The sequence below is a fragment of the Somniosus microcephalus genome, chromosome 12 (assembly GCF_052327205.1).
Source record: "Somniosus microcephalus isolate GS21.2 chromosome 12, FLI_Smic_1.0, whole genome shotgun sequence".
Classification (NCBI taxonomy): domain Eukaryota; kingdom Metazoa; phylum Chordata; class Chondrichthyes; order Squaliformes; family Somniosidae; genus Somniosus; species Somniosus microcephalus.
In genome coordinates, this window is record NC_140998.1 from 72840463 (window position 1) to 72855837 (window position 15375).

Below are 15375 nucleotides of genomic sequence, written 5' to 3' on the forward strand. Positions count from 1 at the left end.
AGCATTGAGGTGCTGCAAACACTGACAATGACTGCACAAAGGCACAAGGCTGCACCCAGGTTCTCCCATGACTCCCTCCATATGCTATGGAGGGAGTTTTAGCACGTAGGGAGGTCCTCTTCCCTTCCCATGGGCGGAAGACACCTCCCCAGGAGACCAACACAGCCTGGTTGCACAATGCAGATGCGGGCACAAGCAGGGATGTGGTCAGGAGGACCAGGCTGCAGTGGTGCAAATGTTTCAATGATTTCAGTAGATCACAAAACAATAGTACAAAGCCACATTCAACTTCATCCTGCTGTGCCTCTCATCACATCCCCATCTCTCTGCCTTCTCTACCCTACTCCTGCACATCCTTACTCACACCAACCTACCTTGCACCTCCACCCATCCCCCTCTATCTATATTATCACATCCCCATCTCACTAGCCACCCCTCACACTCACCCTCATCCTAGTGCAATCATACCAACTAACAACACACAAAGGTAGGCACCTGGGTGTTTTATGCAATGTTCATGTTAAGTTTCTGTTAATGTGGTGTCCAACATTGAAACCTTTATTTTCAACAAATTGTGTTCTTGGACAGATTTGTGTGCACCTTTGGAAGTGACTTAGTGAGTTGCAGTGAATAGTGAGACATAACGGTACCCCCTGTCAATGGCGATGAGTGTGAAAGGAATGGCTTGGACATTGTCGGGATGCTTTATGTTGTAGGTGTGAGGTGGTGCCAACCTGGCACATCATGTGACAGCCAGGATGTACAGCGTCAAGTGAAGTAAATCTGGCCATGGTGAGGCCATCCCTGGCGTCCCAAGCAGCAATGTGGTCAGGTGCTGATCCCTTGTGTCCTGTGCAGCATCAGGTGATTACTTAGATTTACTTTGATAACTATACAAAGTTTATATTTCAAAGTAACGAAGGGCTGTTGTAAAGACTATGTTACAGTACATGCATGAAATTACAGCAAATGCAACTTTCAAGTATCAGCTTTCAAAGTGAATCTGTCTAATCTTTTCATATCATGAAAATTATGACTTTGTAAATGAGTTCTAATCAAATTCACGTTAACTATAGAACTGCAGGTTAGCCTTTACTTCTGAACAGAAAGATGCATGTATATTTATTTTTGACAATACTCAAGAAAAAATTCAGTAGCACCTGTATTTTATCTTAAACATGGAATTTTGTAATAAAACATTAAAGAGTAAATGGCACCAGTGGTTAAAAGACAATGGGCTAGATTTTCAGTATAGACAGTTTTGGGGCGCTAACCTTAGCGCCCACCCAAAGTTAGCGCCTGCCCCAAAGTAGCGCCCCGTTGCCGGAAATTCAGTGGCTTCGCCCTAAGAGATTGGTGGAGCGCTAAAAGAGGCATTCCACTCCTATCTTTAGGCGCTAAGCCGGCGGTCCAGAGGGATAGCGCCCAGACGGGGCGCAGCGTGGGTGCGGTCATTTTTGGACTGACAGCAGACCCCGTGGCGCCGACCAGCTCTTAAAGGGGGAAGGGACGAATTGGTCTGCTGCCACGCCCTGCACACTGCAGCCTTGCAAAGAGGCCTCAACACTGCTGCTCAGCCCCAGGGAGTCATGGCAACGCCAGAGAAGGCCCGTCAGCGTGCCCTGCGCTTCTCAGAGGGTGATCTGGACATAATGGTCACAGCTCTGGAGGTGAGGCGCAAGATCTTGTTCCCAGAGAGTGGGAGGAATCCAACCCACCACGACTACACCAAAGCCTGGAAGCAGATCGCCCAGAGGGTGACGTTCACCGGCGATGCCCCCAGGACCCACAATGTCGTAAAAAATACAACGATCTGACCAGGATTGTGAAGGTGAGTAGCCTTTCCAGTCTCCTCCTCATTCTTGCATGTACACCTGACATGATGGGCAAAGGGAGCTGAAAGTCCTATTGGCCAGCCCTCAGCCAGCAGCATTGGGACAGTCATGAGCATCACATGGCCATTCGGCACTCTACACTTTGTCCAAGCTATTCCACCATGGGAGGCAGTGCACACTACATCAGGGCTTCACTCTGTCCACGCTATTCCACCATGGGAGGCAGTGCACACTACATCAGGGCTTCACTCTGTCCAAGCTATTCCACCATGGGAGGCAGTGCACACTACATCAGGGCTTCACTGCGCACTTACAGCCCGTCCTTTCTCTTGCAGGCTAAAGTAGCGTTTAATCGCCAGGCGCGTGCCAGGGGTGGCCGCGCCAAGCTGCAGAAGCTCACTCGGCTGGAGGAGCGTGTGTGTGTGCTCATGGGAGCCCGTGTGATTGTCCCCACAGCGTGCGGAGTATCCGACCCTCCACTGCCCGGCAATGGTAAGGACCTCGCCTTTTGGCCCTCTCGCGTCGCACTGGCCCATCCGAGCTACCTCCTTTGCCACTGTCCCACCAATGCGCTGAATGCCACCAGTCCTAACTCCCTCGCTGAAGCCGTCTCCTCACTCTGAAGCTACTCTTGTGCATTCCTGCTTTCAGCTGGTGACGACCAGGACCCTGAAGCTGCCAGTGACAGCACCTCCGACCAGGAGGAGGAGGAGGAGCAAGCCGGACCTTCGGGGGAACAGTCATGTCCCGCAGGAGAGGAGGAGATGCTTGACACCTCCTCACTGGACGAGTGCCTGGAGGAACTGTCGCAGGGCAATGCAGCTTCTGGGACCAGTGGCGTCCAGCCACCCAGGAGCCGTGCACGTGGCCCGCGGCCTTCCCCCCAAAGGGGGGAAGGATCAGAGGGGAGTGCTGCTGCTCGGCACACTCGCCGTCACCAACGCGGCAAGGGTCCCCTAGTTCGGCCCCCTCCTCCCCAGCGGGTGAGTCGCGACTCCAGTCCGGACACCTTCACCTCGGAGGAGGTGCGGAAGCTGGATAAGATGGCCGAGGATTCGGACCGGCGCCACACGGAGCTCATGAGCGTGGTGGGGCGCATGCCTGAGGCCATCGAGTCGCTGGCGACCAGTGTGCGCGAGTTCGGGGCAGCAACTGCCGCGAGTGGCCGCATGCTGACTGATGCCGTCAAGACCCTGGCGGCTGTGATGCGCGCGCACACCAGGACCACAGGGGCACTCACTGCTGCCACACGCGCTGTCTCAGGCAGGCATCGCCAGGGCAGCCGCCACGCTGGACCATCCCAGCAAGCCGCTCCTCGGCTGATTGTTGCGGATCCTGCAGTGCGGGCCCGGCCGAGTGCCACCGCGCCACAGCACCAGCCAGCGCATCCCAGACGCCAGCTGGCCCACATTGCGCCATCCGTCGCCGCCATTCCCCCACTGGGGCGTCAAGGGCAAGCGGCTGCAGCTGATGGTGGCCAGGCTCAGGTGCGCCACTCAGCAGACGGCCCCTCGAGGCCCAAACACCGTGTAGGCCGCCCCCCAGCGGCATCTGGCGGAAGGGCATCTGAGCCTCAGGCGCCTTCCCCCAGCCTCGCAGCAGCCACTGGGCAGAGCTTGCGAAGGAGCAGCAGGCCGGGCAGGGGAGGCAAAAGGCTGGGCAAGGTCTCGCCCTCGCGGGCCACTCAGTAGAGGGTGTGGGCAGCTTTCCTTTTATATGGCGGTGGCCATCTTTATTTTGCCCATGGTTGTGTTGTTGGAGGGCTTATTTTTTGCGTTAGGCCGACGTTGAGGCCCGGTTTGAAGAAAGGTGGAGTGACTCCTCCCCAGTTTGTGGGAGTGAGTCGTTTGTTGGGCTTTTTGTGGGGCCCGTTTATTGTTTTTGGGGATTCATGTGGGAAGGGCTTTTCATTTTTGTGTAATAAAAAATTATCTTTATTCATGCAGTCTCCATGGTTGTTCTTCTTAGTGTTTGTTGGCTTCGCCGGCTGAGGGGTTGCGGAGCGGCTGCATTCATCTTCCCTCATGGCCCCTGGCCATTCCCTGACAGGGGGCTTAGAAGTACCGTGTAATAAGGTGGCGTCGTGCGGCCCTTGGCCCTGGTCGCTCCCTCCTGGGAACGTACTCCTGCTCCTCCTCCTCCTCATGCTCCTCCTGCTCCTCCTCCTGAGGTGCTGGTCCAACGTCAGGTGGCAGTGCCTGAGTCCTGCGGATAGCCAGGTTGTGTAGCATGCAGCAAACCACCACAAATTGGGAGACCCGGTCCGGCGAATACTGGAGAGCTCCTCCGGAGCGATCAAGGCAGCGGAACCGCTGCTTGAGGGCCCCAATAGTTAGCTCGATGATGTTGCGGGTGGTTTGATGGCTCTCGTTGTAGGCCTCTTCAGCAGCGGTCCTGGGCGCGCGGAGCGGGGTCATGAGCCAGGTGCACAAAGGATAGCCTTTGTCCCCGAGTAGCCATCCTCTTGGGGGAGGCTGTGCCTGGAACATGTCATGCACAGTACTCTGCCGCAGGATAAAGGCATCGTGGCTGCTGCCTGGGAAGCTGGCATTGACTGCCATGATGCGCTGCTTGTGGTCACAGACCAGCTGCACATTCAGAGAATGGTAGCCCTTCCTGTTGCGATACTGCTCGCCATGCTCCAGAGGGGCCCGCAAAGCCACATGCGTACAGTCAATGGCGCCCTGCACCAAGGGGAATTCCCCGAGTCTGGAAAATCCCAATGCGCGCTGATGCTGGCTCTCCAGGGCCATGGGGAAGGAGATGAATTGGCTTCTCCTTCTGAACAGTGCTTCGGTCACCTGGCGGATGCAGCGATGCGCGCCGTACTGGGAGATGTTTGCTATGTCCCCAGCAGCGTATTGGAAGGAGCCGGTGGCATAGAAGTTCAATGCCACCGTCACCTTCACTTCCACCGACAGAGACGTCCTACACCTGAGCTTTGGCCGCAGATCTCGGCGAAGCAGGTGGCAGATCTCTGCAATCACCTCCTTTCGGAATCGGAGCCTTTTAACACATCGCACGGCACTCATGTTTAGGTAGGAGCGCTGCTGGCGGTATAGCCTGACTGGGTAAGGCCTACGTGGCCGACGCCTGTAGCCCCCTCTGCCTCTAGCCAGGGCTGCCCCTCTCACAATGCGTCTGCGAGCCCTACGGACATGGAGCTGCAGCTCCGCGTTGGCACCCCATGCAACCCCCATCAAATCCTGGCAAACACTCTAATTTCCAAAAGGCCACTTGCAGCGCTCTGGCCTGAGTCCAAAAATACCTGGCTCTTGCTGCTTGAAACCAGTTAGCTATCCTCCTTGTTGTGTCTCCAGAAATGCGTTGCACAAGAGTGTTTTCTGAAAAAAGGCTGGCCTTTATACCGGAGAGTACGTCCCCTTTAATTTGCGCCCCCCGGGGCCCGCACTGGTTGTGTTGCGTTCCTTTTTCCAAACGCTCCGGCCACCAGCCGCACAATGGGGCGGTCCGACTGAAGTTTGGAATCGGGGCGCACAAAGGGCGTTGCACGAGGATGTGACGTCATTTTCTGCGCGCGCATCCGGGCGGGCGCTAAACTTTGCGCCGGCGCTAACGGGCAACTTAATTTGGGGCGGGGCGCAAACTGCGCTGCGCCCGGGCGCTACACGCATAGCGCCCAAAAATCACTTCTCTTAAGGCGCTAACTGCTGGCGCAAGCGACTGAAAATCTAGCCCAATACATTTTAAAAGGAGTGTTTATGAATACATTAAGAGAGAAAGTGGAAAATGAAATGTGGATCCATTAAAGAAGGATGCCAGTGAGATTATAATTGATAATAAGTATTTGTTAAATTAATACTTTGTAGCCATTTTCACAGTGGAGGAAGAGGACAAAATACCAGTGGTAAAAGGGAACTTAAAAATAAGTTTAGTGGGAGGAACTTAGTGGATTTAATAGAAGTTAAAACAATGGTAATGGAGAAAATAATGGGACTTAAGATAAACACATCTCTAAAACCTGATGGCTTCCATCCCAGAGTATTAAAAGAAATAGGTACGGAAATTGCAGATGCATTAGCCAGAATTTTCCAAATCTCTCTAGGTTCAGGAATTGTGCATTTGGATTGGAAAATTGCAATTTTCACCCATTATTTAAGAACGGGGGAGGGGAGGCGGTGGTGGGGGGCGGTGGGGAGTGTGTGGAGAACCCATGTAACTATATATCTGTCAGTTTAACATTAACTGCGGGGAAGTTACTGGAATCTATCACCAGAGAAAGAATGGCCTAACACTTAGACAAGTATCAGCTGATCAAAGAGTCATCATGGAGGGTAGGTCATGCCTGACTAATTTAGATGAATTTTGTGATAAAGTCACTGGTATGGTGGATAGAGGAGTGAATAAGGATGTTGATATAAGAAAACTCACTAAGCGCTTGGTTGAGTATAAAACAAGGCTTTAATCAACTGTTTCACAACCATGAGATTCTAGTTACATCACAAGTTCCTGGTTACAAAAACGTCCTGGGCAAGCTGGGCCCACGCCCGAGTATTTATATTCCTTGGACGGCGCCACCAGCTGGCTGCCCAGTGTTATTTCATGAGTCATTTCTTCATGAATGATAAGATTCATGACAGATGTTGTCTATATGGACTTCCAGAAGGCATTTGATAAGGTTCCACACAAGCGATTATTAGCAAAAATGAGAGCACATCAAATTGGAAATAACCGCATGACATAAGTCGGTAAATGGTTAGGAGGTAGAAGACAGAGAGTAGGGATAAAGGGTTTAGGCTAATTGGTGGGATGTGACAAGTGGTGTCCCCTAGAGATCTGTACTAGTGCCTTAGTAGTCACCATATATATTAATGACTTAGATGAAGGAATAGAGAGTTGTTTATCCAAATTTACAGATTATATTAAGTTAGGAGGCACAGTAAGTTGTGTGGATGGAAGCAAAAAGTTACAAAGGGACATAGGCAGACTAAATGGGGAAAACTATGGCAGATGGAGTTCAATGTGGGGAAGTGTGATGTCATACACTTTGGATCTCAGAAAGACATATCAGAATATTTTCTAAATTGTGAAAGACTAGGGGTTGTGGAGAAACAATTGGATTTAGGTGTCCATGAACCCAAAACACTAAACGCTAGTGGACAGGTGCAAAACCTATCCAGAAAGGTTAATGGAATGGTGCCCTTTCTCTCAAGGGGATTGGATTTCAAAAGTGAGGAAGTTATGCTTCAGTTGTACAATGCCTTGGTCAGACCCCATCTGGAGTATTGTGTTCAGTTTTAGGCACCAGATCTCAGGAAATATATATTGGCCTTGGAAAGGGTACAATGGAGATTCACCAGAATTATATCAGAGCTTAAAGTTTAAATTTTCAGGACAGGTTGCATAAACGTGGCTTGTATTCTCTTGAATTTGGAAGATTGAGGGGTGATCTAATCAAGGTGTTTAAAATGATTCAGGGATTCAATAGGGTAGATACAGAAAAACTATGGTGGGGGAATGCAGAACAAGGGGGGCATAATCTTAAAATTGGAGCTAGACCATTTAGGAGTGAAATCAGGAAGCACTTTTTCACACAAAGGAAATCTAGAACTCTCTTCTCCAAAAGGCTGTGGATGCTAGGTTAATTGAAATTTCCAAGACTGAGCTCGATAGATTTGTGTTGGGTATGGGTGTCAAGGGATATTGGACAAAGTTGAACAAATGGAGTTGAGGTACAGATCAGCCATGAATGGCAGAACAGATTTGAGGGGCTAAATGGCCTACTTCTGTTCCTACATGTTCATCCCTTGTACTCAGTTGTAGAGAGGCAGAACCATTTACAGTGATAGATGAAATATTTAAAGATGGTCTATTGCTATGAAATATTATGAGGTGTCAAGTAGGACTGCAGTTCACCGTATTTAATGAGTCTTGGTCCATAATCATGGTATAAGAGAACAAATCTGCATCTTTGCAATATTTCGTAGCTTTAGTTCTTGTGTCTCTCTCTGAAACCTGTCAAAATACCATTATCTCCTATTTGAATTTTTGTAATTACTGTGACCTAACGATGAATGATATCAGGGCTTAAAGGATTAACTATAAGGACAAGTTGCATAAACATGGCTTGAATTTGATTGAGTTTAGAAGTTTGAGGGATTTAGGAGAGAAATCAGGAAGCACTTTTTCACACAAAGGGTAGTGGAAATCTGGAACTCTACCGCCCCCCCCTCAACACCCCCCCACCCCCCCACCACCACCCCCCCCTCAACACCCCCCCAAAAGGCTGTGGACCCTGGGTCAATTGAAATTTTCAAGACTGAGATTGATAGGGTATCAAGGGATATGGAGCAAAGGAGGGTGTATGGCATTGATGATCAGATCAGCCATGATCTGATTGAATTGCAGAACAGGCTCAAGGGGATGAATAGCTTACTTCTGTTCCTATGTAACCCACGTCCCAATTCACTGTGCACTCAAGTGCAGGAAAGCCCCAGGCTAAAATTAGAATTTTCAAAAGGAACCTGAAATTTAAAATTATGCCATTGTAGGAAAGATGCTGATACTTGAAGTAAGGCAGCTGATCTTACCTTGTTAAGGATGCTGATGGCCCTTACTACCTTGGAAGTGCTGAGGTTGTACAAACAAATCAGTCCCACGCTTTGTGACTGGAGCTCAACCAACAGTGTCCAGTTTCTGTCTGACATGAACTCGACCACCTGGTTGATTGAAGCATTATCCCCAAAGTCATGACAGGACAGCCGCTTCCCAGATACAGAGCTGATCACTTCCAATACAGATCCATGAGTCAACCGGCCTAACCAGGGAACCATTGTCTTCTCTTCTTAGGTAGTCCCTCGGAACTGAGGATGACTTGCTTCCACATTAAAAATGAGCTCGCAGGTGGCTGATTAGTCCAATGCGGGACCTACAGTCTCTGTCACAGGTGGGGCAGACGGTGGTTGAAGGAGCGGGTGGGTGGGGTGCTTGGGTTGACGTGCGCTCCTTGCGCTTGGCTTCCGCTTGCTCCTGGCGAAGAGACTCGAGGTGTTCGGCGCCTTCCCGGATGCTTCTCCTCCACTTTGTGCGGTCTTGGGCCAGGGATTCCCAGGTGTCGGTGGGGATGTTACACTTTTTCAAGGCGGTTTTGAGGGTGTCCTTAAACGTTTCCTCTGCCCACCTGGGGCTCTCTTGCCGTGCCGGAGCTCCGAGTAGAGCGCTTGTTTTGGGAGTCTCGTATCAGGCATGCGGACAATGTGACCCATCCATCGGAGCTGATTGAGCATGGTCAAAGCTTCGATGCTGGGGATGTTGGCCTGAGCAAGAACACTGACTGGTGCGCCTATCCTGCCAATGGATTTGCAGGATCTTGCGGAGGCAGCATTGGTGGTACCTCTCCAGTGCTTTGAGGTGCCTGCTGCACATGGTCCATGTCTCTGAGGCATACAGGAGGGCGGGTATCACTGCTGCTCTGTAGACCATGAGCTTAGTGCCGGGTTTGAGGTCCTGGTCTTCAAACACTCTCTTCCTCAGGCGACCGAAGGCTGCACTGGCACACTGAAGGTGGTGTTGGACTTCGTCATCGACGTCTGCCCTTGTTGACAGTAGGCTCCCGAGGTATGGAAAGTGGTCCACGTTGTCCAAGGCCTTGTCATGGATTTTGATAATCGGGGGGCAGCACTGTGTGGCAGGGGCAGGTTGGTAGAGGACCTTTGTCTTACAGATATTTAGTGTAAGGCCCATGCTCTCATATGCTTTGGTGAAGGTGTTTACGGTGGTTTGGAGTTCGACCTCCGAGTGAGCGCAGATGCAAGCATCATCTGCATACTGTAATTCGACGACAGAGGATGGGACGACTTTGGATCAGGACTGGAGGCGACGGAGGTTGTACAGTTTCCCGTTTGTTCTGTAAATTAGCTCCACTCCAGTGGGGAGCTTACTGAGGGTGAGATGGAGCATTGCAGCAAGGAAGATTGAGAAGAGCATTAGTGCGATGACACAGCCTTGCTTGACCCCAGTTCGTACATGAATTGGGTCTGTGGTGGAACCGTTGGTCAGGATCACAGCTTGCATGTCGCCGTGAAGCAGGCGGAGGATAGTGACAAACTTTTGAGGGCAGCCGAATTTGAGGAGGACACTCCATAATCCCTCACGGTTGACAGTGTCGAAGGCCTTTGTGAGGTCAAAGAAGGCCATGTACAGTGGTTGGTGCTGTTCCCTGCATTTCTCTTGTAATTGGCGTGTGGTGAAGATCATGTCCATTGTGCCACTTAGTGGGCGGAATCCGCATTGCGACTCTGGGAGGAGCTCTTCGGCCACTGGGAGAAGGCGATTGAGGAGGATTCTTGCGATGACTTTCCCTGTGGCAGATAGCAGGGAAACTCCTCTGGCATCTGCTGGACTACGTCATCGTCCGAGCGAGGGACCGCAAGGACGTCCGCATCACCTGCGTCATGACAGGAGCTGATGACTGCTGGACAGAACACTGCCTAATCCGCTCTGTCATCTCCATCAATGTAGCCCCAAAACAGCGGCGGCAACAGAAACAATGCCACAGGAAAATTAATGCTGGAGTACTCAAAGACCCCGCTAAGAAAGCCCTATTCAGCCTGCGCCTCACAAACAACCTGGCGACTCCCAGTGATGCAGAGACACAGAGTGCCCACAGCGTCTGGTCTGCACTCAAGGCCTCCATAATCAGCACCTGTGAAGAGACGCTCGGTCACTCAACCAGGAAACACCAAGACTGGTTCGACGAGATTGACCAGGAGATCCAGGAGCTAATAAGCCGCAAGCGCAAGGCATTTCTGATCTGGAAACAGCAACAGAACTGGAGAGCAAGAAAGCAGCTCTACAGAAGCCTGAAGGCTGAGGTCCAACAAAAAACTCGTGAACCACTGTGGCATTGGAAGGTTTATACAACAAACAAAAAAATAAGGGAAATTACATTACACTGTCCAGATGTTTTGAAAATCTGTAAAAGTACAAATAGCAGCAATTCAACTTTACTACCTTTCGAGAGTTTGCCTTTACATGATGAATGATGTTTGTCTTCTGTGACACAGCAAAGTGTTTCTTGCGAAAACGACTGCCATTTTTTGTTTTTGGAGGCAGGCAGCATCTTCTAAGTGGACAGAAAAAGAAACTGAAAACAGAAATTATGGTTTCATTGTTTTTGTAAAAAAAAAAAATTCTCTCCTCGTCACCTGAAAGGACTGATTACTGCTGGAGTACAGTGTCTCATCCAATTAGCCATTTTTCGTGTGTGTGTCTACAGTGAATGTCAGTAAGCTATTCAACCATGGTCAGTGAATAGCGATCAGGAGTGGGACACTGGCTGATTTTCCCCCTCCATATTGTAGCTGCCCTCACTGAGCTCAGTTAATTCAGCAAAACCGTGGTTCGAACCTGAGACCCACAGGTCCGGGTGGTTCAGAGCTTTAGCCGGCTTTATTTCAGCACTAAATCGTTGGGAAAGATTCAGTTTTAATGATACAGCTAACTGAAGCCACCAGCTGCAGTCTAAAAAATAAACTCAACATTGTTCTCGATATACTTACACCTTTACAAAGCCAGCAAACATTGAATAAATAACATCCCCAGAGCAAAGTGGAGCAGATCCTGAAGATTCTTCACTCCAGAGCCAAGGTTAGTGTTATTCCACAAATAAAACTTATTCAATATAATGTCACATTTAAACTCATTTTCTACAAAGACGCTAGACATCAAGGGCAAAACTTAACCACTGAATGACACCAACTGGAAGACAAGTGGGCGATTTTGTGTAGGTCACTCAATCCTGATATTTGCTGCTTATGCATTAGGTAGAATGTGATTTATCTACTTCGTATACAACACTTTGCATTTAGTTTTTATTTAGGGATGTTGCTGTGAATGATGGTATCATACTCAATGCATTTGTCTAAAATTTCTCTCTACTATTCAAAGGGCATGAAAATTGGGCGGGGTGTTAAAAAGGCTGCCGACTTGCTGTGGCCCGTTTTGCGCTACCACCGACGAATCATTAACCCATTTACAATAAGCGGATTGATGCCTCCATTAAAACAGTAGAGAAGCTAACACTTCCCAAAGTGACTTCCAAGCTGCACTTTCCTTTCATTTCATACTGAATTTTCGCTGACGTTAACAAACACAGCAATTTTTACACAATAGAACTTGCAAGTTCTTAACTGCTTGGAAAAAGGTTCCAGCGGCCTCTCAGGAAAACTCATCGCTGGAACCGCAACATATTTTGCACATTTTCTCCACATTTCAATAGTCGGAGACGTTTAAATACAGAATATTGCACCACCTGTGATGCAGGTTTATTTCCCTCATAAGAAGGAACTCAGAATTCACCGCAGCATGCATAAATCATGGACTTTTCACAGTTCTGAATTAAATACGTCAGTGCTTGGTTTATTATATCCTGTGTAACATCCTCCTCTACATAGTGGGTAATTGTGGGACACAGAATTTATTGCACTTATGAGTGATAGGATCATCCTCATGGAATACACTTTGTACTCCTTTACTCACATAGAAGAAGGAAGAAAGAAATAAGGGGGTGTATTTCCTCAGAGCTTCTCCCGTAACTTGGGCGCAGTGCGGTGGATACCCCGTTTACGCCGCACTTCCATTGAAGTTACAGCTGTGGAACCGGAGAAGTTACGAGGAAATTCAGCCTGAAGGATCTGGAACTATATAGCACCTTTCACATCCTGAGAACTTTATAAAGCACTTGACAGCCAATGAATGACTTTCTGAAGTGTAGCCAATGTTGTTTCTGTAGACAAACACAGTAGCGAAATGACACATGGCAAGGAACCACAACAGCAATGAAACGAGTGACTAATTCATCTGTTTTGATGGTGTTGGCTGAGGGCTTTGGGCTATGGGGAGGGACCAGGGCAGTGGGATACGTTTTTGGCATGTTTTAGCAAAGAGTTGGCATGGACACAAGTTGCCAAATGCCTCCTTCTGTGCTATAAAATTTTCTGTTTTTTTGATGGATGCATGTTGGCCAGGACACCAGGAGAACTCGTTCCTGACATTATCCAACAAAATCAATGTGATTTTGAGCACACATTTGATGAATAAAATAGAGTAAAAATGTTGCAACTGTATTTTATTATATGAAAGATGTTTTTAAAAATCTAGAGCAACGACAACATACTGTACAACACTGCATTTATGTTTCAGCTAATAAATATATATTGACATATTAAAGTTAGGCCAGTCTGTGTTTCAAAGTTTTCTGACAAATGTTATGGAAAATATGATTGTTCTAAAGTCATAATAAAGTAACATTTTTGACCTTTGTAATTTAAACCCCTTTTAAACATATTGAGAACAACCTCAGAAGTGGCATCAATTTCCATTAATTGAGATCCAATTCAAGGAACAGCTTACAGCTCTGCACAAATTTATTTTTATTCACCAATAGGGTCCTCGGCCTAAATTAAATCATGTTGATTTTGGTCGGCAGCAGACTTCACTTGATGTTAATGAATAAATATCATTAACAAAATGATGTTAGCAGAATTTGCGAAGGTTTTGCCCTTTCTCCATAATCAAATTTGACTCAGTTTCAATTCTGAACTAATATGACAGACAATGTTAGGTAATGTAATTTTCCAAAAGTAGAGTTAATCCTTCATTTTTATGTTCTTTAGGGATAGATTGATGTTTATTACATTGTTACATATGTTAATTAAAAACTTGGAGGGTTTGCTGGTTGGCTTAGTTCTAAGCAGAGCAAGGATCACGCTATATCATAAAGCCATCAACATTCTCACTAAGAATTAGTTCCTTGCATCAGTTAGAGGCGACTAATGTGTAATTGCTGCTTTCCTGTTGAGCAAAAGCTGTTTATTGTAAAAACATTTGCTTCAAGTGTACAATTTCAAAAATCTACTTGGCATGTTTCTGAGGCGACTGCACATTGATGGTATTATGTGTATTATTTAAAGCTAGGTGGCGTTATCTCACAAGATTTATTTGTACGAAATGGCTAGGTGTAATAGTCTTTATTCATCACATCAAGAGATGATACTCACATAAGGGCATCACTTAACTGACTCATAAAAAGTCACAAGGAGATGATTCCTTGAGAGATGCTGAACTGTCAGCATAACTTTCTTATCCTGTGCGATACATGACTGCCCCCAGGTGGCCATATATTAGTATGAAGTCAGCAAGTGACTGAAGGGTGACAAGAAGAAGTAAAGTAGTTGTAATGTAAATTAAAGAAAGGAAACCAAATATTATATACAGCAAGGAAATCACACAGGAAATTGACCACCCCAGACGGAGATTGATAAATCTAGATTCACAGGAAACAATGTCAGGAAAAATTATTGTTACTAAATCTTTAAGACAATTAATTGGGAGCAGCTCTTCGAAGATTGGAAAGCTCAATTGAAAAGTGCTAAAGAGTAATGTAAGCGGAGCTTTGATGAACTGCTGTCTTTCTTATATAAAGGACACATCAGCAATGACTACGGAGGATAAGCAGATTACTTCCTGCAGCTCTTTTCAGATGTTTTTTAAATTCTATGCGACTGTAGTTATTATATAAAGTGACTGTTGGTCTAATGAACTTTTATTACCACTGAAACTTCATTTCCTGGCAAAGAGAGCAATGTACTCCACCAACCATTTCGCAATCCCTGACTATAGATTGGGAAATATATGCCCCCATATTTCGACTGTCAGGCATAAAGACACTTAGGGCTCGATTTTAACTCAGGTGCGGGGAATTGTCGGGTTCCCCGAATTTGGTGATTCCCACACGAATCTAAATGGGTCTGTGAGATTGATGCAATTTTCACTCAATTGGCCAATTGATTTTCAACGTGTGGGAAGCCTTGGCAATTGAGTATTTTCAGTCAGAAAGTCGCAGAATATGACATCATCATTGCTGCTGCTTTTAGGGCCCACAGCAAGCCTTGCTTCCTCTGCAGGCTTCCAAACTTCACCATTGAGATGGCACAGGAGCCTGCAGGAGCAACGGCCAGCGGGAGGGCAAGAGCTGCCCCCAAATTTGATGAGGCTTCACTCCAGGCATTGCTGGATGGTGCTAGGGCCCACAGTGAGGTCCTGTTCTCTTCTTCAGGGAGGAAGAGACCTCCCAGTCAGACCAAGGCTGTGTGGCTACAGATGGCTGGTGAAATCAACTCCTTGGGGCTCACACGGCGCACCTGGATGCAGTACAGGAAAAGATTCCATGACCTTCATTGCACTGGAAAAGTAAGTACTGTATGAACTTTCCATCACCCTCAATCTGATCCCCATTGACTTTCCTCACCAGCACTCAGCTTTAGCAATCTCTTCCTCCACATCCCACTTGACACTCACATCCATGCACCCTTACCCATTCCCTCTCTCTCTATGCTCACATTCACATAACTATTCCACTATGCAGCCCTCACACTCCCTCTCACTTTGATGCTTTGAACACAACTGACAACACACAGGGAGGGCCCTTGGTCTTGCAACCTCACTCCATCTTTGTCTCCTTCTAAGTATCTATGCTATGCAATCTCTGCACTCACTCCTTCATTCTCACTCAACCTCC

General features: G+C 47.8%; 1 protein-coding gene across 1 annotated transcript in view; it reads right to left on the reverse strand.

Annotated features, from left to right (window-relative positions):
* The window catches only part of LOC147109296 (protein ELYS-like), a 67027-nt gene that overhangs the window by 24981 nt on the left and 26671 nt on the right, over positions 1-15375 (reverse strand). Inside the window, exon 3 of the mRNA XM_086004184.1 lies at positions 10809-10941. Coding sequence (XP_085860310.1) covers positions 10809-10941 — 133 coding nt within the window. The remainder of the gene's footprint in view (positions 1-10808; positions 10942-15375) is intronic.